This window comes from Bos javanicus, chromosome 24 (assembly GCF_032452875.1).
Source record: "Bos javanicus breed banteng chromosome 24, ARS-OSU_banteng_1.0, whole genome shotgun sequence".
NCBI classification, from domain to species: domain Eukaryota; kingdom Metazoa; phylum Chordata; class Mammalia; order Artiodactyla; family Bovidae; genus Bos; species Bos javanicus.
Window position 1 is genome coordinate 854,574 of NC_083891.1, and position 24,652 is coordinate 879,225.

General features: G+C 55.3%; 1 protein-coding gene across 5 annotated transcripts in view; it reads right to left on the reverse strand.

Annotated features, from left to right (window-relative positions):
• Nucleotides 1-461: 461 nt before the first annotated feature.
• The window catches only part of NFATC1 (nuclear factor of activated T cells 1), an 87,976-nt gene continuing 63,785 nt past the window's right edge, over nucleotides 462-24,652 (reverse strand). For all 5 annotated transcript variants that reach the window (XM_061399466.1, XM_061399462.1, XM_061399463.1 and 2 more), the window contains one exon: nucleotides 462-2,288. In XM_061399466.1, coding sequence (XP_061255450.1) covers nucleotides 2,239-2,288 — 50 coding nt within the window. In that variant the 3' untranslated portion in view covers nucleotides 462-2,238. The remainder of the gene's footprint in view (nucleotides 2,289-24,652) is intronic.

Consider the following 24,652-nt stretch of genomic DNA (forward strand, 5'->3'; position numbering starts at 1 on the left):
GCCCCCTGGAAGCTCCTGGTGCCACCCTTGTCTTAGAACAACTTGCTGACAGTCCCTACCCGAGCCCGGAGTAGGCGATGTGGGTGGGGGAGTGGAGGAGACAGCCAAGCCAGGCGGCCAAGGGCTCGTCGTGAAGGTGATGGCAGGTCAAGTGTGAGTGTGGGAGGCCTCACCCGGCTCTGCCTCCGGACAGAAACGTTGGCACAAGCGGAGGTGCTCTCCACGGGGCCTGGAGAAGCATTTCTGACATGCCATCTAAGCACTGGGGATGCCGCTCACATCCACGCCTCCCAGGGTGGCCTTCCTGACATGTAAGGAGGTGAGAAAACGCCTCACACGCGCAGCTGGACGACAGGAAGCCCTTCTACAAACACAAGCACACGGACCTACGGCAGAAAACCCGCTTAAGAACAAAGAGGATTTTTCCATGCGTGGAATGAATCACAGTCTGACTAAGATGGTCCAGCAAAAAAAAGAAAAAGAAAAATATTGCTTTATTGGATCTATTTTCTACCTACAAAGAGAGCTAACACAGTATCAAACATCTCCTTTCGTGTCTCCCGAGAAACGTCTCATGCAATTCCTAGGAGGCTAAATGCAGGACGGGGCTCCAAGCAGGGTGAGGGGGGCGGGGAGGGGGCGCTATGTACAGGAAGCCATATACCCTCAGCTCTTCACAGTAATGTGCAAATGTTACAAATATGGCTTTCAGGATTTCGTTTCTGTGACTTAAAAAACAAGTAAGACATAGTCGTACAGAACAACATTTTAAAAATAATTCTTTCCGTGGGAGAGCGCCTTCCCCACTGAAACGCTTGAGTTTGGGGACAGGATGTGTCACCTCCCCCGAGGGTGCAATTCGGCCACGTTCCAGCAGGGGGCGTGAGTTCCTAAGGCACAGTTATCAGGTTAAAGGTGTTATCATTAAACCATGCTTTTTGGTTATGTGAAACAACAGGTCACGGCTAGCAATAACGCGTAATAAGCTGTTATGGGTACAAAACGCAGTAGTAAAGCTCACACTAACCTATGTTAACAGTAACTAGTCTGGAAACACTAGAGTCACCACATAGTAAAACGCTGTTTTTGGTAATGGTTTCTTCAGATGAAGCAGTTAAAAGGCTTTTGTGAAAGAATGATCTTACAGCGGAACAAATATATTACACTCCTTCTGTAACACTATTTACAGTTCCTTTCCAATTCTGCCATTTGGTAACAGCCGATATCATGGATGCACCTTTTCTGGTTCTAAAGTGCTTGGTTAACTGCAGGAGACCCGAGACGCAGACCTCCCGGGGCCGGGGGGCGCCCCCACGGACGTGGCTACGGGGAGCTGGATTTTGAGCCTCGGGTCTATTTTCCAAAACGGATACTGGTTATTGCTGACACGGACGCCCTTGCCGGGTGGAGACTGAATGTCACCACGTCGGTTATATTCACCATAAATATATGCCTATATATGTACACACATGCAAATACGAGACCTATCCCAAGACAGAGAGATTTCTCTTTTTGTCCAGTAGCCTATCTTGTGCTATTCAACTTACCTGTGCTATGTTTGAAGCCAGATTAAAAACAAAATCCTAACATGCTACAATGAACAACCCTATGGTCTGAGTAACACAGGGGAGGGAAGGCAGTCACGAGATCTGAGATGACACTTTGGAGCAGTTCTGAAACACGCTGAGTAAGGCAGCAGAATTGTATGTTACAGCCCAGGAAGAGGTGAGAAAGTAGGAAACGTGCCAGGGTTTCCTCACAATGCCCAGTCCTCCAGTATTCTTTTAACTTATACAAAGGATAAAGCCTCGTGACGAAACGTCCTACAGCTTCTGCTCCTACAAATGCCCTCCTGGGAGCCACATCAGCGCTTGATTCCACAGTGCCCAGCCGCTGTGGTCGGCTGAAATAAGGCACTTCCACTGAAAAATCCAGGGTGCCTGAAGGGCGCAGCTCGGGGCGGCCGCCATGTCAGGTTGAGGCCACGAGGGCAGCGTCACGAGGTCTGTCTTCCGTGCTCCCCCCACCCACCCACTTTCGTTTCCTTCTTGAGGTGACTTTCCTTCAGAAGAGGGATCGGTCCTTCCTTCCTTGGGCTACTTCTTTGCACAAGTGACCTGAGCCTTCACTGCGGTGGAAGCTCCCAGTGGTACCAGGTATGGATTCAGTTTGTTGACTCAGAGTCATCACCGTGGAACAGACAGACACCACGCAGCCTCTGAGAGTCCACGCTGCCAACTACGAGTGGATGTTGGTGCTGGAGAGGTCATTCCGGATTATCTCATTTACTGTAAGAAAACAAAAGTAGAGAGAGCGTCAGAGGGACAGGACTCCACACACAAGTTCACGTAAACTTGTGAAACTGACTGAAATCCCATCAGTCAGTTATGTTCAGCCTGTGAAAAGTTGTCCCCTGAGAATGAGTCCTGAGCCAGCAGGACACGCTGCCCCAGACCCGGGGCTGTGACCGCAGGGCCAGTACTCGGGCTGAGACCAGGGGCCTGCGTCAGGTTCTGACCGCTGAGCCGGGGCAGGGAGCCGTCTGTGCTCACGCAGGTTTGAAAAACCAACAGATAAACACCGGCCGTGGAAGCACCGCTTGAAGTCCACGCCCCGTGGGCCCCTCGCAGCGGCCTCGTGGTCAGTCGGCTCAGGGCAGTTTGGGAAGGAGGGCTGACTGCCCGGCCTGAGCCTCCCTTTGTTTGGGGCTGTTCCTTCACCTCTGTTCTCTTGTCCGTGTCCACCACCGGTCTGTGATTTTTGGCAGCCGGGGAGGAAATGAGCGGAGCTGGCAGAGGCCTCGGGAGGGACCGGCAACCTCCCTCTGTCCGCCCCCACCCCCGACGGCACGTATGGGAAATGTCACCGGGAGGCTGTCGGCACCGCTCGCAGGGCTCAGAGGTGGGGATGTGCTCGCGTCACGGAACTGCCCGGGCTCCCCTCTGCCGGCAGATAAACCGTGTGTTTCTGCTGAGGCCCCGGCAGGCCGAGGGCGGCTTCCCGGAGCAATCAGTGGGGCGCGTTTCCGAGCCCACTCCCTTCCCTAAACTGCTTTTCAACACCCCCCCTACCCGCCAAGTATTTTTAAGAATAACAATAATAAAGCACAGTGGGGAACCAGGAATTGTGTCACGGGAACCGACAACAGAATTTGCTGGCCCTGTGGACCCTGGAGCCGGGCCCCTCCCGAGGAGGGGCACGTGGGGGGTGGGGGTGCCAGGCAGTGGCCCACAGCGACACGCCCGGACTGACAGGGCTGTCCGACAGGTGGTCACATGTCCTCTGCCGATGGCCCTGGCCGCATGCGGGAAACGCTGTACAGGCGGCAGCTGCCTCCACAACCCTCGGCCAGTGCACCCTCGGCGGGTGAGGCCACATGCCCCTGCCTTGGCTCACGGGTCCCCGAGGGCTCGGGGCAGGGAGGGCGGGGGAGCGACACGGGCCCCCGGGCCAGCAGCTCCTCCGTTTCCTCCAGGTTCGGCCTCTGTGCTCCTAAGTCCACTAAGTCTAGTCCATCTCTCCCGAGCGCTGCCCCGCAAGGTCATTCTGACAAAAGGCAGCCACAGGACCCGAGTCTCTCTAAGGTTTGGTCAAGGTCAGGATGGGCCTCAACTGCACGCAGGGTGTCTCTGCCCCAGGGCAACGCGGAACATACGAGAGAGAGAGCGAGAGAGTGAGAGAGTGCGAGCGCGCGCATTCAGAGAGGGGAATGGAGTGGAGGGGAGCGTGGACGCGGGAGGGCGGGGTGGAGGGGGGCGCGGACTTGGTAGAGAGCCTAGGTGCAGTGGTGGGTGGCGGGGTGGAGGCGGGTGCGGACGCGGTAGAGAGCCTACGTGCAGTGTTGTGTGGCTGGGTGGAAGCTGGTGCGGACGCGGTAGAGAGCGTACGTGCGGCACGGGGCGGAGGTCGGGGGGCACGGAGGCGGTAGAGCCCGTATGTGCGGGGGCCGGCGGGCATCCTGTGGCAGCACAGGCACGGAAGAGCCGTTCACACTGTCCTCACTGGGCACTGGACGGCTTACGGGGCGCCTTCCTGACCATCACCTCATTTTGTCCTAAAACAACCCAAGGCCAGGGGCCTGGTGGGGCTGCCTAAACTTTTCCGAGAAAAGAAGCAGGTTTGGGGCCACGCAGGTCAGGGTCTCTCCCACTGGGTGACAGCTACTACTGAGAAGGGGTAACGGAGGCAGTGGGGCCAGCTCCATCCCAGAACAGAAATCAGCTGTCATGCCTCAAGGCAAAGATTTCATAGTGCGAACACTGGTCGACCCCATCTGAAGCGGGGTGGGGGTGGAGGTCAGTCACACCACCCAGAGTCTGGCTCTGCCTTCCCAGTTTTAGGAAAATGGAAATCTCAGAGCAGTCTAGTAAGATCAGGAATAGATGGCTGAAAAATATCTGATGGGCAATAATGACTGGAACTGGGAGGGAGAGCTGAGAGGTAATATTGTTGTATAGTTGCTAAGTCATGTCCGACTCTTTGCAACCCATGGACTGCAGCATGCCAGGCTTCCCTGTCCTTCACCAACTCCTGGAGCTTGCTCAAACTCATGCCCATCCAGTCGCTGATGCCATCCAACCATCTCATCCTCTGCGTCCCCTTCTCCTGCCTTCAATCTTTTCCAGCATCAAGGTTTTCTCCAATGAGTTGGCTCTTTGCATCAGGTGGCCAAAGTATTGGAGCTTCAACTTCACCATCAGTCTTTCCAATGAATATTCAGGGTTGATTTCTTTTAGGATTGCCTGGTTTGATTTCCTTGGTGTCCAAAGACTCTCAAGAGTCTTCTCCAACACCACAGTTCAAAAGCATCAATTCTTTGGTACTCAGCTGTCTTTATGATCCCATTCTCACATTAGTACATGATTATTGGAAAAACCATAGCTTTGACTATATGGACTTTTGTCTGAAAAGTGATGTCTCTGCTTTCTAATGCTGTCTAGGTTTGTCAAAGCTTTTCTTCCAAGGAGTAAGCATCTATTACTTTTATGACTTCAGTCACTGTCCATAGTGATTTTGGAGCCCAAGAAAACCTGTCACTGTTTCCATTTTTTCCCCATCTGAGGGTAAAAGTGAGGGGTTGGGAGGGAGCTCTGAGGGTTAGTAAGGCAGCCAGTGGAGTAGCTGAGAATCTTTACTCAGGGTTAGAGAGACCACAGGAAAAATAACATCTGTTTGACGAGATAAAAGGGGAAGAAACCTAAGCGGTGGGCTTCCCCTTTTGCCTACTGGGGCACCTGAACCTTTAAGGGGGTGCCCGTGGTGGGGGTGGGGGGTGTAGTGAAGATGCATATCCCGGACATTCTGGGCCCAGAGAGGAGACCAGTGCCGGGCTCTGCAATAAGTGAGGCCTGGTCCCATGGGGAGCCCCCAGGAGAGGCTCAGGGGCCAGGGTGGGAGCAGAGCTCCTGCCCATCACCATCGGCTGGAGCCTCTGATGAGCCTCCTGTTGACATGTCATTGGCTGGACCCAGCGCTGCCCATGACTGGCAAGGGCAGGCTGGGGTCACAGTGGGTCACTCCTCTTAGGAACAGACTCAAGAACCAACCCCCACCTCTCCACACACCCTCCTGCATCTTCCCTGAGCACTGTGGCCTGAGCCGGGAAGCTGCCCAAAGTAAAGGTGGAAGACCAGCAACCCCCGGTGGATGACGCTTCCCATAAGGGTCCCCGGGGCTGAGGATGGGTGCTCAGACCTCACTTCCTTCCACAGACACAGTTTGAGTAGGAGCCCTGCAGGGAAGCCATGATGGCCCTATTTCATAGATGGATAAAGAAAGACGAGGTCAGGGTAGGGCTGAGGTAGAGGGGCCCTGATGGAGGGTGGGAAGTGGAGCATAGGGTCCCGGCCCCGGTCCTCCCAGCCACGACTTCCTATCTTCCCTCCGTGAGGTCATGGGTCCGAGCCCGCATCAGGCCCGGCCCCGGGGCTCTGTGTGGGTTATTTCGGGGGTGGCTTTCTCTCTTTGATATGGTTGTGCCGAAGACACCTACGGTTTCCCACAATGTCTTCTCTCTACTGATAATTTCCATCTTCTTATTCAGCTTTTCCACCGACACAGAGGTTTTTTTTTTTCTTTACAGAAGTATTTTGAACTGCAGGTAACATGTGACCCTCCCGGATCGTGAGGGACCTGAAAGAGGAACCTTTGCTGTGTTTCACGTCAGATTGTCCCTGCAACAGGATGTGGTGAGCTGTTATACCACAATTTAATAAGGGTTTTTTCCCTTATATTTAATTTTTCTCTAAAATGCTCCTGAGGTGGAAACAATTGTTTTTTTCCTAAAACTTATGTGGCAGTTTGAATTGTTGTTTTAATCTGGGATATAGACGCAGGATGTGTATATCTGATGCCCATACACAAATCCACCTCTCTAATAAATATGGGATTGAGTGAAAAGGAAGTTAGCATTTTTTAAAAAAATACCAAAACTAACATGTACAAAACACAGGCATAGTTTTCACCTGTACTTGACTAACACTGGTAAATGTTAACTATATCCTTCCTGAAACCATAGAAAGATGTCTCTGCTATTCATAAGCGAGTGTGCAAATTCACTAATAAGGTGAAAAGTCCTTTTAAAGTAAAGTATTTGGCTTTCTTTTGACACCGCTTTGAGAGTAGCTGGCATCAGAGCCTGCTGTTGTGCTGAAACACCATGGCTCATCCCTGCGGTTTCCCCCGTGGGCTCCGTGTGACTATCTTGAGAACAGAGCAAACCTAAAAGGAATCGCGAGTCTGAGTAGTTTTTTACATATTTCTCTCCTTTCAACGTCTGACCTTTAAGTAAATGTTCCCACGTTTCTGAATTCTTGGTTTCTGAATGCAACTACAGATCTCAAGACAGATCATAAGGAGTGAACAAACTATTTACCCAACTCCTACGGTTAGTTGCTAAGCCCTTGCATGTGTATTATTCTTGATCCTGCAGCAATCCTACGGAGGTAAAGGTGGGGAGGCTCAGCCATCCTGGCCCTTGAGAGAAGGCGAGAAGCTGAGACCCTGACCTGGTGACCTCAGCCTGGGGCCGCCCCTCCTCACCTGCACACACTACGGGTCTAGAAGCTTCGAGACTGCTCCGGGTCTGGAAGCTTCAAGACTGCTCCCTCGGGCTCCACAGGGCCGTGTGACCTGCTCTTTCTCAGTCATGACTATGAAAGTCAGAAAGGCCGGGGAGATGCACACAGGGATGGGGACCCTGACAGCCAGGCCAGCAAAGCCCTGCTCGCCCACCCTCCTGCAGGGTCGGCCCCCCCAGGCCCTCTCTGCCCGTGACTCTCACCGTCCTCACCCGCAAGGTGCTCAGAACACAGAGGCCAGGGAGGCTGTGTAAGGCCACAGTCTCTCGTCTCCTTTTCCGCGGCATGTTTTCAAAACAAAAAATCCACACCCACCCACCATCACACATACACACACAGTACACTGTTTGAGCCAGAAAGACTTCGTCTTTCGTTTTTCCTGTATTGCTTTTCTGTGCTTTAGAAACTTTTTTTAAGGGAGAGACGTTGCAGGTGACCAAGGAATCCACAGGGTCTGTGTGGTGACCATTTCCCCTGACCTGGAGGAGCCGCACGTGGGCTGCCAGCCCCGGCTCCCATATTGTGGGCAGCTGAGCCTGGTGCCTTCAAAGGGGTGCTGTGGGTGCGGGTCCAGTGCCAGGAGGGGCCCGCCAGTGTGGCCTCAGAAACAGCACCACGCCCCCGCAGCAGTGCCTGCACATGGCGCGGACAGGCAGGGGGCTCTGAGAGCTGCTCCCGCCTGACAGGCTTCTCGCGGCTCCAGCAGGCTCTACCTGGTTTTAAGGTCTGACATCCAAGTGGCAGCTGCCCACCATCCACACGTCCTCCTGCTTATGGTCACCTCTCACTCCCACGGCCCCGAGGTGGCTCCTCATCGCCAGTGTCCCCACCTTATCTGTCCGAGACTTTATCACCAAGTGCCCCACTTCCTACCCTAAGTGAAGACGCGGTATGTGTGCTTCTGGGTTTGACTCTAAATATCGGGACTTTGAACGTGGTGATAGTAGTATCACTTTGCTCTGAGAGAGGAAAGAATGAGTACGATGGAAAACCCAGGGTCCTGACACCAGCAGGTCCCCGAGACCCCGGGAGATCCAGGACGACACGTGATCAGAGTCAGAACACAAAGTGTGGCAGGGCCAGGGCTGCACAGGCCGCCGGGGCGTCCTCCCCCGGCCCCCAGCTTCCTGAGGGAGCGGCCTGCCCCCGGGGCCTGAGGTCCCCGCGGTGAAGACGCGGGCGTGCCTGAGGCCCTTCCCGCCCAGTGAATCGCTGATGGAGAAACAGACCCCTCCTGGACCCGAGTTCTGTGCGCGGGGGAAAGCGAGGCGTGACGCGGTGTCTCCCAGCCCCCTGGAGCGGTTACTGTTCGCATCGCCGTGGACGGGACCAGGGGCCGGTCGCCTCACCGCGCGGGCTGGCTCACCACAGCCTGCGCCTGGAGGCCGGCGGCAGGGCGGCCCTGGGGTCTGGTCTGTGTCCGCGCAGCGGGACGGTGGCTGAGGAGGCCCCATCAGCCTCGCCTCCGGCCTCCGCAGAGGGAGCAGAGCTGCTCTAGCGCCTTCCAGGGAACTCTCCGTTACCGACTGCCTGCCGGTAAGAGAGAACCTGTGTGAGGGGCGGCCGCCCTGCTCTAAAGCCACTGCGAAGTCTGGGTTCAACCACGAGACACAAAACGGGACGCGGGACTGGCCCCCTCTGCTCTCAGTTTCCACGTTCCTGATGTCCCGTGTGGACCCCTGTGCTGTCAGAACAGTGCCCGTGCAGGTTTCTCAGGTTAACGAGGACATCGCCACGTCCCCGAGTGGGTCACAGACACCAGCTGGTTTCTCGCTGGACGCGGCCGCAGGGACACGCGGGGCAGTGGCCTGTTCACGCGGGCGGCGGGCTCTGCCCTCCTGCTGCAGGGGCCCTGGTGGGCACGGGGCGGGAAGGGCCAGGAGAAGCAGGTGTCAGACGCTTCCGGCTGTCTTCACACAGCTGTCAGCCTGGCCTCTCAGGCCTGGGTTTGGGCTCAGAGGTAAGAATCTAGCTCAGCAACATTAACCTCACCACACAGTTTACTCCCTGCCTTCAAATCAACTTACTCAGAGAAGGACCATACCTTACAAATAACACTTTTGTGTCAATTAAAAAAAAACGTTATTTGTTGATATAATGCCTAATTACATACCTGTGTGTGTGTGTTAGTCACTTAGTCGTGTCCAACTCTTTGTGACCCCATGGACTATAGCCTGCCAGACCCCTCTGTCCATGGGATTCTCCAGGCAAGAATACTGGAGTGGATTGCCATTTCCTTCTCAAAATTACATACCTAACTACATACACTTTAAAACATCTCTTTTTTGATAGTTAGGTTAGTTCCAATAAGGAATCAAACTATACTACGGGTTTTTAAAAACTCACAATATTTATCTACTGCTACTTAGCAAACGAGTCAGCCCAGCAGGCACACTGTCATTCTTTCCATTTCTGGTTTTACAACATGCTGTGATGTTGGTTTTTTAATGAAGAGACCTGGTTCTTTAGAGCATCATTGTCCTTTAGACCAGAGCAATATAAAAAACAAAGAAGGTCTTGGTGACTTCCCCAAGGGGTTCCCACAGAATTCTGTCCCCATCCCAGCTCGAACACACCAGCCCATGCTGTACGAGTTCCCATGACTTTCCATCAAAGCTCATGATCAAATTAAATACGGCACATAAATAAATATATGGCACAAGAGCAACTATTACTTCTTCACTCTATCTTCCTTCAAGGGGCAGAAAAACGCACATCCTTCTAGAGACCAAGTCATCAAAATCATTCTTATTTTTAAGAGAAAACCAAAATAGCTTTCTGAAGAGCAAAGCAAAACAGGAAGGATATTCTTTCCCATTCCTACAACTAAAAGATAATTTAAAAAAGTATCTGCTAACTTTCCCAGAAAATGCACCTTTGGCTAAAGTTAGTATGTAACCTAAGAGGATGATAATTTCGGTGGACGGAAGCAGAAACGTCTCAGCCGGATCTATTCTTAAGGAACTAACTTCTAGGAAGTCTCCGGATCATGTTTGCTGTGCTTGCCTGCAAACCTGGTGATTCCTGGGTAAGAAAGCCCTTGCTGGTGGCTGTGTGTCCTTGCAGACGTAAGGATGTTCACTGCTGTGATTCCGTCACCAATGGGATGGACGTGTCCCCGTTTGCACTGGACACAGGCAGGCACACTCGGTTGTCATTAAGGGCATCTCTGTGGACTTGAGCTAAGCCAAGGCCACAGTTCAGAGAGCAGAGGCACCAGGGGAGTGCGTGCCCTGTGCAGGAAGCGTGAGGTGTGGCTGCGTGTGGGCGTTCAGTTTCCTGAGAAGAGGCGACCTCGTGGCAAGTCCACCTCCCTCACAGGTGGGCACTGGTCAGTCTCCCAGGTCCAGTGGCCTCCGTGTCCAGTGTGACCATGCCTGGTCCACCCACAGCTCCTGTCCCTCCCTGAGGAGGTGCCGCCCTGCAAGACTCTGGGCTGAAAATGGTGATTTTGCCACGTGCGCATCACAACTGTTGTAATTCTGAAAATGCAGAGTTGCAACAGTACTAAAATCATTCTTCACTTTTTCTTTTTTTCCAGAGATGCTTTGTGAGGCAGTGGAAAATAAAACAGTTTCTCAAGTTTCATTAAAAAGTAAGTTCTCGTGTTACCTCGGGTGTCCTGGACCTATTTCAGCCTTCACTTATTTTTATCTTTTTAATCATAATAAGCCACTGCCACGGGGCCTGCTATTTTTGGAAGGAGAGAATGGGACAGTGGAGGGGCTGGATGACAACAGTCACGGTTTTAATAAAACATGACCCTCCCAGCTGGATGTGGGTTGGCCCTGACAGGCACCTCTGTTACTCGGGGCTGCCAGCCATTAAAACAGAATAATTGTCCTGCCTCCATGGCTGCTTCCTCATTTAGCCTGAATACTCCAAATAATGCAAACGGCCCGTGTGGAAACTGCAGCGTCCGTGGGGAGTGGGGGCCGCGTGGCAGGAGGGTCCCCGCTCGCCCCTGGCCTCCTGCTGGTGTGTGCGGTGGACGCCTTCCCCGTGACCCGGGCCATTATTCTACCCTTGCCAAGCTCGCTCCGCGTTGCTCACTGGGGTCATTAAACCACCGACAAGCACTTTTCCAGGGCCTGCTCTGTGCCGCCGGGGGACACATTGCCCCAGTGATGAAGTTCCTGTTCCGACAATTAACAGAGTTGGAAAAATAAAAAAAATTAAGAGACCTGTTTAATTAAAAAGTAAAATTGAATAAATGGGGCTGGACAAGGAGCCACTGTGGGTTTGGCAGGCGTGCCCCATTCCTGGCTTTGGGAGCTTGGGCCCCTCCCCAGCTGCAGGCACCCCTGGACCCACGACAGCCAGCGTGGGGCCGGTCCTTCTCTGTGGGGCAGGGGAGGTGGTCAGTGAGGTCAGAGGTGCCCGCTCTGAGTCTGGGGCTCTCGGGACCACCTGGCACAGGATCCACGACCTCCCAGCCAGCACCAGTTTTGGTCAGAAGATGCCGCCCATGAAGGAAGCTCGGGGAACCTGGGTTCGCAGGAAGAGAAAGCCTGCCTCAAAGCTAACCGTGACCTTGAACTAAGCCATCAGCCCCCCGAGCATCAGCAGGAGGTCTGTCAGGTGTGACTGCGTCCGCGTCCGCACACGGCGGATGAGAGGATGACTGCGTCTAAAGGCAACACGGGGCAGAGGGGTGACTGCCGCTCTCCCTCCCCAAGGCGGGGAACCTGGCAAGGGGCCAGGGGCCCGCATGCTGCTTCTTCTGTCCCGTTTCATAATGAAGCACCGGGGTCAGAAGGGAGCAGGGGACAGGCAGACCCAGCACCCGCCACCCCACGATGACCAGCACCACGAAGGCCTGCACCCTGCTGGACCATCACCCCACCACCCTGCTAGGACAGGCCGCCTGCCCCGCCCGGCCCAGGCCTGGTGCTCCTGCCACCTGGGGGCGTTGTGCCGCCTGAGCTCAGAGGGGCCGACCCCGAGCCCCACCCAGGCCCACTGAAAGCTCTAACAAGATCCCAGGGACCGGACATGCTAAGCAGACCCCAGGGACTTGGTTCGCACCCACGAACGTCCGGGGAGCCCTGGGCTGGCCAGGGGGCAGGAAGGGGAGCAGACAGGAAACCTTTTGGGTGCCACGGAAGAGAAGTCTCTAGAGCGGCTGTGCTGAAGTCCACACCCACATCCCTGTGGACAGAAAAGCACGCTTTCCTCACCTTCAGAATATTCTGAACTATTGTTCAAATCTCTGAGAAGAGGTTTTTGTACTGCAGGCCCTGGGCTGCCCGTGGACAGACAGCTAAAAACTTCCGGCTGCTCACTGGGGGGCGAGGCTGGTGGCAGGGGCCTGGCATGGACCTCTCACCTGCTCACTGGGCAGTGCCCCTAGTTCAGTGTCAACTAACGGTCTTGGAGCTCCGAGCCCCCCACACTGGGCATGGAGGGGTGGATGTCCTTGTCTCCGAGGGCGCAGGCACGGCTGCTACACGGCAGCAGGCCCAACCTCCTGGCTCCAGAGTCCCTCCAGAACCTCACCAGGCCCAGGCAGGTCCTGAATACCATAGCTGTCACGTCTGCCTGCGTCCCCACCCCAGCTCGGGCGCAGCTCGCACAGGGTGACCCGGACACTCAGTCCTGCAGCCAGCCTCACTCACTAACCCCTGACCTCCTCGCGGCACCAAGCCCACCTGGAGGGTCAACTGTACCTGAGTGCTGACAAAACCCACTGACAGCATAACCTGTTTGCTCATTCCATAAAGACCAGATCCATAAAGATTTGGACAAAAAAAATAATAACCACAGAAGGCATGAAGGAAAAAGTGCAACACCAACTTGGTAATCGATGCTTAAACTCCTAATTTGGAAAACATTGGAAAGAGAGCGAAGCAGGAAGGCAGAAAATTCGGGCAAATGAGACAGGTCCCATAATCTTCAGGACATATTGACCCTGGAGTAGGAAAAAAGCAAAAACCAAGATTGAATTTTTGTATTGATTATCTAATTATTAATCTTTATAGAAGCTATTCCAACACTGCACATAATGAGTAATTCATCAAAGTATATTAGGTGCCATGGAAGTTGCCTTCAGTATAAAGGGCCATTAAGTTTCTTGTAATTGCACATTACTGGAGCTTTCCTTGCTCTAAATCAAATCAACGGGACTGGCACACACGCACTCTAATTGACTCTGTAATGACGCCATGCCCCTGGTGGCCACGAAAACGAGCGGCCTCGCCGCACGACCCCGGCCCCGCGGCCCGGTCTCAGGTCTCCAGTCCCATGACCCCAGCCCCGCGGCCCGGTCTCAGGTCGCCAGTCCCATGACCCCAGCCCCGCGGCCCGGTCTCAGGTCTCCAGTCCCATGACCCCAGCCCCGCGGCCCGGTCTCAGGTCGCCAGTCCCATGACCCCAGCCCCGCGGCCCGGTCTCAGGTCTCCAGTCCCATGACCCCAGCCCTGCGGCCCCGTCTCAGGTCGCAGCCCGTGGAGGAGCGCGGTTGGGTCCCACACCCCTCGGGGGACCGGGCAGGGGATCCCCTGCGTTTCCTTCCAACACCTGGAAAGGTTGCCCAGACTGAGGACTGGGCAGCACAGGGGACCAGGGACCCTCCCCGCGGAGAGTCTCACAGGCTGGTTTCTGGAGGAGGTTCTACCCGTTGACCTTGCCTGCACTTAACAGATGTGGATCCGAGGCTGGAAATGTGTCCCCCACGCTGACGACACTGCACTTCCTATGTGACCCAGAGATGCCACTGGAGGCAGAGAAGCCACAGCCCCTGAGGCTTTGCTCCATCTCTGCTTCTTCTAAATGGCCTCCAAGTGTCCCAAACCTAAACCTGGATTCACTGGCCTCTGTGACTCACGGGTAGGTGCTAGGGGGCCATCTAGAGCGCGGCTCTGTCTCCCAGAATTGTTATTTATATTTTAAACACCGTTTAACCTGCTCTCCCTGACTGCACTCTAACTTCCCTAGGGTGAGGCGTCTGATCCGGTCAGGTGCCTCGACTACCCTGCGATGCCCAAGCAGAGCCAGCAATCTGCAGACACCGGTTGATTTCTGTCCTCTTTGAAAGTTGGATTACTCTCTTCCAGGAGCCTCACCAAGGCTGAGTCTGGGCCCCGCAGGCCTCAGAGCTCTTGTTCTCCAGCTGTGAAGTCATGGCCACAGTAACTTCACAGCATCTTCCTTCTGTGGGGCAGAGCTTGGAAACTTAGCATTACTTCCTTCTCTGTTTATCTAAATTAGATTTCTTTTTTTTCAGAAGAACACTTTTAAACATTAATTAATTAATTTTTGGCCACGCTGGGTCTTTGTTGCTGCAGGCAGGCGTTCTCTAGTCACAGAGACGGGGGCTGCTCTTCACTGTGGTGCCTGGACTGTGGCGCACAGCACTCTAACTGTGGTGGCTTCTCGTCTTGGAGCATGAGCTCCAGGCGCACGGGCTCCAGCGGTCGTGGTGCACGTGCTGCAGCGGCCCGAGACCTGTGAAACCTTCTTGGCTCAGGCGTCCAACCTGTGTCCCCTGCATTGGCAGGCGGATTCTTAATCCACTAACACCAGAGATGTTCTATCTAAATCTGATTTCTGAAGAAGCCTTGATATAGCTCTTCAAAAACAAAAAAACAAAACCAAAGAACCAGCATGTGGAGAACAAGCTAGGTAGGATACTTGTTCACAGTTAGTGTCAGCTCAGACTGAAGATCACTGAGGCCTTCCAGTGGCTTCTGGATGGGTCGTGTCTATACCCGAGCTGTGCTGGGCCTTCATGTGGGATTCAGACTGAGCTTCAGGATAAATCAGGGGCCTATTTCCACCACAGGGCGTGAAGAGACCCGAGATGAAGTGACAGGAGTTCTCGAGCCAGGAGTGGGGCTCCGAGCTCAGCACCTTCCCGCTGGTCATGGCCCCTGGTCCACAAATCGTCAGACAAGCTCACTGCACAAGAGCATGGTCTTATCCAAATACTCTATAGATTCAGCAAGCCCTGGGTCAGGAATCCCACACGTTTCTGCAAAGCCTTGTGGTGAGAAGGGCTACAAACTACTGGGATCCAAGGGCATGTTTCTAAATCCACGGGTCCTCTAAGCAGCCAGGAACAGGGAGGGCTCCGTGAGGGAACCTCCTCCAAGGATCCTGCGTTTCCAAGTCTCCTCCTTACTCTACCAGTTAGGAAGTGCTGGACGCCATCTGCAGAGTGAGGCTCGCACCCCATGGCCCCCTTCCTTCCCTCTGTGTTGCTGGGTCTGGGGTGGGGGACAGGCAGGAACCCACTGAGGACCTCACCACCCCAGGCAGCCTAGGTGACCTCAGCACCAGCTCTGAAGACTTAAGTGATGGTGGTGATTGGACACCTCGAGCCAACCAATGGTGGCCAGGGGACGTCAGCATGTTTATGGCTCACAAGTCGTGACTTCACAGCCAACCTGGGCTTGCGTAGAGAGAAACAGGACACAGTGCAGAAGAGCGTAAGGCAGGCGAGGGCAGGGGTGTGATGCTGTGAGAGGCTGCTGGAGAGCCCAGGCCACAGCCCATTTGCAGGAGCCCACCTGGCTCATCGGGCTAACCTGTCGCCGAGTTTCCATCCACATACTTCTCTGCAGCTCACAATTCTGCAGCATCGTGGCAGGAAACCACGTACAGGACAGAGAGCTGGTGTGTGATCTGATGGGAACGACTGTCTCCATCTTGGTGAACGAAGGAGGTGTCATAGCTCGGGGGTTATAGGCGCAGGTGTAGGAGGTGATAGGCGTGGTGGGGTGTGACCGGTGTGTGTAGGGGTGACAGGTATGTGGGATATGATGGGTGTGTGGGGGTTGATGGGTTTGTGTGAGGGTGATGGGTGTGTGTGGGGGGTGACGGGTATATGGGGGGGTGACGGGAGTGGTGGTGGGGTGACAAGTGTGTGTGGGGTGATGGGTGTGTGTGGCGTGACGGGTGTGTGTGGGGTGATGGGTGTGTGTGTGGGTGATGGGTGTGTGTGTGGGTGACAGGTGTGTGTGTGGGGGTGACGGGTGTGTGTGTGGGTGACGGGTGTGTGTGTGGGTGACAGGTGTGTGTGTGGGGGTGACGGGTGTGTGTGGGGGTGACGGGTGTGTGTATGGGGTGACGGGTGTGTGTATGGGGTGACGGGTTTGTGTGGGGGTGACGGGTGTGTGTGGGGGTGACGAGTATGTGGAAATGATGGGTGTCGTGGTGGGTGACAGGTGTGTGTGTGGGTGACAGGTATGTGGAAGTGATGGGTATGTGTGGCGGTGATGGGTGTGTGTGGGGGTGACAAGTATGTGGAAATGACGGGTGTGGTGGTGGGTGACGGGTGTGTGTGGGGGTGACAGGTATGTGTGGGGGTGACAGGTATGTGGAAGTGACGGGCATGTGTGGGGGTGACGGGTGTGTGTGTGGGTGATGGGTGTGTGTGGGGTGATGGGTGTGTGTGGGGGTGACAGGTATGTCGAAATGACGGGTGTGTTTGGGGGTGACGAGGGTGTGTGGGGGTGACAGGGGTGTGTGGGGGTGATGTGCGTGTGGGGGTGACGGGTGTGGTGGTGGGTGACGGGTGTGGTGGTGGGTGATGGGTGTGTGTGGGGTGACAGGTGTGGTGGTGGGTGACAGGTGTGTGTGGGGTGATGGGTGTGTGTGGGGTGACAGGTATGTGGAAGCAACAGGTGTGTGTGGGAGTGACGGGTGTGTCTGGGGTGACGGGTATGTCTGGGGGTGACAGGTATGTGGAAGTGATGGTGTGTGTGGGGGTGATGGGTGTGTGTGGGGTGATGGGTGTATGTGGGGGTGACAGGTATGTGGAAGTGATGGGTGTGTGTGGGGTGATGGGTGTGTGTGGGGTGACGGGTGTGGTGGTGGGTGACGGGTGTGTGTGGGGTGACGGGTGTGTGTGGGGGTGACAGGTATGTGGAAGTGACGGGTGTGTGGGGGGTGACAGGCCTGGGGGGGGCTGCCAGGCAGGGCAGAGGGTGCTGTGCTTCGCTGCCTGGACAGTGGATGGGTGCTGGAGGACAATGGCCTGTGCTCCCAGGGCCGTCTTCCATCCAGCAGAACACCGAGGTGACAGGCAGTCTCCGACATACATGATTTCAGCTCCTTTCTTTAACTAAAATGCCTTAAAGCTGCCTGCACATCTCCCCTCCAACACGGCCGGGACACTGCGTTTCCAGCGTGGCTGCAGACGGCCCTGTGCCGCCAGAGCAAACACTCAAGTGACGGCCCGCACGGCCACCTCTGCAGCCACCACCGCTTTTCCTCTGACCGACCGTCTGCCAAGAGGAAATCACTTGCTGCCCTGGGAGCCTGCGAATCCCAGAAAACAATCTTAAATCCACAAAAATAATTGAACTTCGTTTCTACTGAGCCGCCCATTCCATTCTGATTTTTATTACAATGTCAACAAGAGTTTAATTTGTTTTAAAGTTTAGGTTCTTAAACCTGAGTGATATACGGTAGTTTACAGCTTGCTGGCAACAGCTACTGTGGACAGAAAAAAAAAGGAAAGTGCACAGAAAGGCGATTCTGAGTCTGACGCTGTGAAAGCCAGGAGCCCGGCCAAGAGCAGCAGACAGCAGGCTCTCCTGCAGCCAGGATGGGGCCCCGACACGTGACGCGGTGTGCCCCCTCCCGGCCAGTCTCAGTCTGGGGACAGCAGTTATGAGGAAATACCCAAAGTGTGGTTTCTCTCATCAAATGCAGCCAGGTCACCTTGGTCCTGCTGTCTTGCCTGGGCGCCATCCTCAAGACGATCCCAGAGGAAACCCTTGAGGGGAAGGAGTGGCCCCCCCGGGTGTCCCCCCATGTACCTCCCTCTTCCAGGTATCTCCCCACCGGCTGTCCCCACACCCTGGGTGTCCTCCTCGGGTGTCCCATGTACCCCCATTCTGGGTATCCCCCTCTGGGTGTCCCCACCATGCTGGGTGTCACCCCCAGGGGGTCTGTCCTGGGTGTCCCCCAGTGTCCCCGCCCCCAGGTGACCCCACCCTACCAGGTGTCACCCCCCCAGGGGGTCCCCCCTGCGTGTTCCCCCAGTGTTCCCACCTCTTGGGTGCCCCCCCGGGTGTCCCCATCCCAGTGACCTTCTCATTCACCGATTTTGGTCTGTGAGTTTCCTGTCTGTACAGAACGCTCCGACCTCACTCACACTCACAGGTGAGAAGTTAGCTCCCGAGGTCGCTGCTGGGGCCCTGCCCAGTGTCGGCTGAAACCTCCGCAGAGACACGGAGTGGCCTGCAAACCAACCCGGCTCGGCACATGGAGAGAGGATGGGGAGGCCTGAGACGGGCTGTCCCCGGAGCCCCGGGGGCAGCAGAGGGAGCCGGCGGGGCCTGGTTCACGTCTGGACGCCAGGCCTACCCGGCCACACCTCCCTGCTTCCTCCTGCCAGGCCCGCCGGCCGGAGCCGGGGCATCACGGCGGTCTCCCCCCGCCGCCCAGGGCGCTCCCAGGCCGTATCTGGAGAGCAGCAGCTGTGTAGCCTGATAGGGCGAGTGGGGAAGCCTTCCCGGGGAGGGTGGGTGGGCTGGGGCTGATAAGGCCCCCTGCCCCACCGAGGACTCATCCAGCACTGTGCGCTCTGCTCAGAGCAAAAGAGAGCCAGCCCTGGGTTCTGGGCGATAACTGTCCATGTCCTCTGGAGGCCGGCGCGGCCCATTGTCTCAGGACCAGGCTGTGATTAGTCGGGGTCCCCTGGGCCTGATAAGGGCGGATGTTTGAGAGGGGGGATGGACCGTCTTTATTCTTAACTGTGTGGAAGCGTCCACTTTGTAATCTGTAAGGAAGGAAGAACCCGGTGTCCCAAAATTCAGACTGGAAAGGGTAAAGGGGCTTAAGGCTTTGTGCCCAGCCAACGTGAGGACCCACATGCCTCACACTTTAAAGAGAATCCTTTACTTAGCTAAACTAAGTGATGGAGAAGCACACATATTTTTATTCCCCAAGAGAAACTCTGCTATCAGCATTATTTTGTGTCATATAAATATAGAATTTGTGAGTTTTCTCCCATCGCGACTGAAAAAGGGCTGTGTATGTTCCACATACAGAAGCAAACACACACGATGCACACATGCCTTCACTTTCAAAGCACTTCTCTCCTTTGGCATCGAGTGTTTTAGCAAAACCATATGTAATACCAATGACGCTGCACAAGAGGCCAGACCTAGAAACATCCCCAGGCCGGGCTGCCTCTCTGGACACCTTCATATAAATGGACCCACATAAAACGTGGTCCTTTGTGTCTGGCCTTTTCACTCCACATGTTTTCAAGGTTCGACCACGTCCTACCACGAATCGGTACTGCACTCCTCCTTGTGGGTATGGACGTAGCACACTGTTTAACTCTGTTCCGTGGACGTTTAGGTTGTTTCACATGTTTGGATATTACACACAATGTCGCTAACGACATTTCTGTGCAAGTCTTCGTGTGTACATACGTGTTCGCTTCTCTGGGTAGATGTCTTGAGCGTGGGATTGTCGGGTCTTCTGGCAAAGGCACGGCCCAAGTGACTGCACTCCTTATATCCCCACTGGTAACACGCCAGAGTTCTATTTCTCCACGTGCTCTCCATAAGTTGCTACTGTCTCTGATTTTTCACAGCATCTCTCATGGGTGTGAAAAGGCAGCTTCCTGGCATTCCCCAAGACTAATGACGTTGAGTATCTTTTCATGTATTTATTAGCCATTCATGTATCTTCTTTGGAGAAAGGTCTACATAAATCTCTTACCCAGTTTTTGACTAGGCTGTCTTATTACTGAGATATGCAGCTTTTACATGTGCTGAGTATAAGTCCTTTATAAGACACTTGTATTTGCACTTGTTTTGCAAATACATCCATCTTGCATGTTGCTTGTCTATTTTTTTGGCCATGCCACACGGCTTGCAGGATCATGGTTCCCCTGATCAGGGATTGAACTGGGCTGTGTGGCTACACTCCACGGAGTGGGGGGAGGGGAATAGCCCCGAGTTACAGCACCACAGATCATTTCCCAAGGTCCACTTTCCCTTGAATAAATGCCTTCCAGTTTGCTCTGCCTCTGGGTAGTTGTCAGGTTCTGGAATAATTGATCTGAAAGTTGTGTCGGTGTTTTTACTGCTTTTAGGGACTGATATCTCACCAAGGTCCTCTCTGCATCACTTTGGAAGTCTTGCCTCTCCCCCAGTTCTCCCTGGGTCATCAAAAAGTGCCTCCACTAATAACAGAGATTCTCTGATGAAGGAAACACATACCACACTCCACACTTCTCTTTGGCTTTCGAGGCGAGTCCACACATGAAAGCTAGACTCCTAAGCAAGAATCTTTGCTCACTGCATCTTAATGACACAGCTCGACCTCAGGGGGCCCAGAGCCAGCGCTGACATAGGGGCTGGCGGGCGGGTCACGGCAGGCCCCGGTTCTGTCCCTGCCGCACTGTGAGCAGCTCCAGTGACACCTCTCTCCGAGCTTCAGCCTCCCTCTATGACAGCAGTGGCTGAACCGGCGGTTCTGCCCGCTCAGGGCTGCTGTGAGGCTGAATTCGTCAACAGAGACCATATGTACAGTCACTCTGGAATGAGCCCAGCCCACACGCTGGCACTGTTCTTGTCGCCTGGGTTTTCTGTGTGCTGGTGATAGTGGGTCAGGTAGGACACATACAGCTCTGATGGGAACACAGGTTCTCGAACACCATCCGTCCGGGTTCTTCTCGCCTGGACCCGGAGGATGGCTGTGCCAGGCAGTTACTGTCCTTCAGGAATCCACATGGAAGGGACACTCCTGTATCAGAAAGGTCACTCAGAAGTGCCACACACTGCGGGCCCTCTGCCTGGCCCTCTAGGGCAGGGCAGCCACACGCCTACTGCTCTCGAAAAGACAGGCGTCCAGCAGATTTAGACAGGGCCCTCCGGCCCCGGTCACCACTCCTCAGAGACCCCAGGCCTGACTGCCCGTCAGCAGCGAGGCTTCTGAGTACCCTTCCCCTGGTGTCACGCTCTGGGGACAGAGCACAGCCGTGTGCCAGGCATGGGCTCACGTGTCTGAGAGGACCTGCCAGGCCTGCTTGTTCTTCAGTGAGGAAGAGCTTTGAAATGTGTGGCATCGGAGAGCAAAGCCATGGAGAGCAGGCCTGGAATGGGGGCGGTACTGACTAAGCCCCCTGGGAAGGCGCCCACCTCTCCGCAGAGGCACATCCACCAGGAAGACCACGTTCTGGTCCCGATACACTCACCCGCCAAGACTCTCCCCCTCGGGGCCAGCCTACAGGGACCATGCACCGCGACACGCCCACGGCGCCCCAGCACGGCAGGCCAGCACCAGCCTCTGGCCCAAGCAGAGCCAAGTGGCTCTGGCTCCACAAAACCTTCCCAGCTCTTCCCTCCGCTTCCTCCCCCAACGTCAGATTCCTCTTTCTTTCCCTCAAATTAGTAACGTCAAACAATTCTCCACTTAGAGAAGGAAGTAAGCTAAGACCTAGGATTAAGGCAGAAGGTTAACGTTAGCTGAAAGCAAACCACCAGATGCCCCTCAACTGCCCAGAAAGCAACTGGGCTGAAGAACCCTGGATGAGAGCTGGGTGGCCGGCGCTTCCTGCTCATGTCGGCATCCGGCATCTGAGGGACGCCCTGAGTGGTGGACACTGAAGCCGCGGGGTCACCCGAGCTGTAGGAGGCCAGGAGACGCTCACCATCATGGCCCAGCGGGCTGCGTCCCAGGGGCCAGGCACAGCGCCTATTTATAAAGGCCCTTACTCAGCGGACACTCAGAGTGGCCCCTGCCTCCCCCCTTTCTTGAGGGGCAGATCCCGGCAGTGCGGGCGCAGCAGAAACACACACAGCGGCCAGGACCACAGAAGCACATGGCCTGATCGCCGCCCGGGGTGGGGTGGCAGCGTCCAGGGCTCCTGCCGTCACCAGCTGTCATTCAGGTCCATCTAGACAGGGAGGAGGGTATTTATTCCGAAGTCTCACACCGTCTGACCCTTGGAGGCATGGCGTCCCTGGCAGCCTGGCGTGGGGTCCCTGTGCAGACAGACTCATGTCCCTGTGAGGCTTCCAGGGCCGAGTGTGGAAAGGGCTCTGTGCCCTTCCAGACTCTTGGCTCTGGGAAGTGTGGGCGGGGGCTCTGCTCCCGGGACTCCTGTCTTGGGAGATGAGGCCTGCGGGTCACCAGACTGACGGTAGTCCCCACCCCAGCCACCTCCGGACGCCGTGCCGTAAGGACTGACCCTCAGGACCTGTGCATGACCAAGTGCGCCCTCCGCCCAGCGGGTAGAGCCCACCGTCTAACGACCCAGCGTGTTTGATCCAGACTCTTTCAATCATCACTAGGAGTGGGGAGGCCTCCGAGCTGGGCCCTGGGCCAGGTTAGTAAAACTTTCCATGAGGAAAGTCTGCCTTCGGTCCCAGAGCAGCCCCAGCTCAGGAAGGAAGGGGGGTGTGGGGGGGGGGGGGCGCAGGCAGACTCAGGCAGACACGGCCTGGCCGCCTGCTCCACCTGCTTGTTGTTTTAATGACATCGAGACTTCTGGAAACCCGAGACCCCTGGAGGGGCCTGAAAGGGCCGATTGTGGCTGAGGCCGCAGGGTGGGCTGGGGGGACATGCGGGCGGGGTCAGCAGCGGCCAACAAGCGACACCCTGAGACTGTCACTGGCTCACAAACCGGGTCCTCACAGGGTCCCCCATGAAAAGACGGGACAGGCCCCGGAGCTTCAGGGACGTTCACAATGCTGCCAGCAGATCCACGTCAACGGGAGCAAGTCCAGGACACAGAGATCAGTGTGTACGCGAGTGTGAACCACCCACACATACACCTGAGGACTGAGTTCACAACACAGACTGCTGTGCACACGTGTGAACTGCCCACGTGTACAGCCAAGGAGCGAGTCCAGGACACAGACTGCTGTGCATGTGAGTGGGAACCACAGTGTGCACACCCGGGGAGTGAGTACAGGACACACAGACCGCTGTGCACGTGTGTGTGAACTGCCATGTATACACCCAGAGCGGGAGTTGCTGGGCGGCTGTGTAGCTCAGCCCAGCGAGGAGCAGGTCACAGAAACCACCAAGGAAACATTGGAGCTTTTATGACACATTCAATCCACATTTAAAATAAGAGAAGACCACAAAGCTGATTTTTTTAAAAAAGGTATCCAGTGATACCGCCATGATTGAGAAATCCTAAATGAAAGTTTAAATTCCATGAATGTTGTTGAAACAAAGAATAAATTATAACCAAAGTTACCTATGGGCCAGACACTATTGATACAACAGCAAAAACACCTGAAAAACAAAGAAATGGGTTCACTTGAGGCATGTCCTTGAAGCAAACGGAGATTTGGCACCAGCACCGGCCTGCTGTGCACAGGGCTTCACTCTGCATGGAGCACGGGCGTCCTGTTTAAGCTATGGCACCTTTCCTCTCTCTGAAAGATTCACGCACGCGCTCCAAACGCCCTGGCTCCCTGGAACTGGACATGCTGTGCTACTATTGCGCTTTTTACTCTACACTTCTGGAAAACGAAACCTCAAATAAAACACCAGACACGCATGAAACGAGCTCCCATTGCTCACAGGCCTGGCACCACGAGCATCACAAGCAAGCCCGAGGAGCCCCCACAGGCCCCTGACTCCTATCGGCCAACACAGCACCTCTGAGAGCCCAGTGGGGAGGGCGCACAGCCTGGCAGGAGTCACCCTAACCATCACCGTGGGGTCAGCCTGGCAGAAGTCCCCTTAACCATCACAGTGGGGTCGGCCTGGCAGAAGTGCCCTGAACTGTCACCGTGGGGTCAGACGCACAGTCGCTCTGTTCCTGAGCCTGTGTGAGGCTGAGTTCCCCACGGGAGCCACAGCAAACGCCGGGCCCTCCTGCCCTGAGGGTGGTGCCAGGGCTTGCAGGACAAAGCCCAGAAGAGGGCAGGGCAGGCCCCCCAGCGGCACCAGAGCTAGCCCCCGTGTCCTGAGGGGAGGAGACTCCCCTGCACCCTCCGCTCCGTCCTAGTTCCCTGGTCTGTACCGTCAGTCAACCCCATTTCTCGCCTCTTCCTGGGCTCAAATGACAAGGATGGAGTGTCTGCTTGTTAATGTCAAGGCTACTTGAAACCAATGGTTTCTAATTTTCTGATTTAGTTTTTCACCCTTGTTTCCATCTTCTCTGTCCATACCTTCCTGAGTTGGCTGCAACTTCAAACCCAGACACAAGTAGAGACCCACGTGGCCTGGAGTGAATTCCAACGATTCTCCCCAATCCCCTCCAGACCTTTCACAGGGGCCTGTTTCTAAATCAGGGATCGGCCCCAGCCCACGGATTCCCTCTCCCTGCAGGGCTCAGGGCTGCACCACACACCCCTGGGATCAGGCCTTGGGGCCACACTGCGCATACCCCTGGACACCAACCCTCTTCACAAATTAATTTTCAGACACCTCGACCACATATGACGTGTAAAGGTGAGGCCGGTGAGGGATTAGATTACTCGGGCCCTCTCAAGTCATCCAAGCATTACAGAAACCCCTCGAGGCCCCCACTCGCCCCATGACACCTGCATACCCCTGCTACCATCCCAGTCAGAAAGGACCAGTGAGATCTGCCCCAACCCCCTTGGTATCCAGGCTGGGGACTCAGGTCCCCACGCTCATGA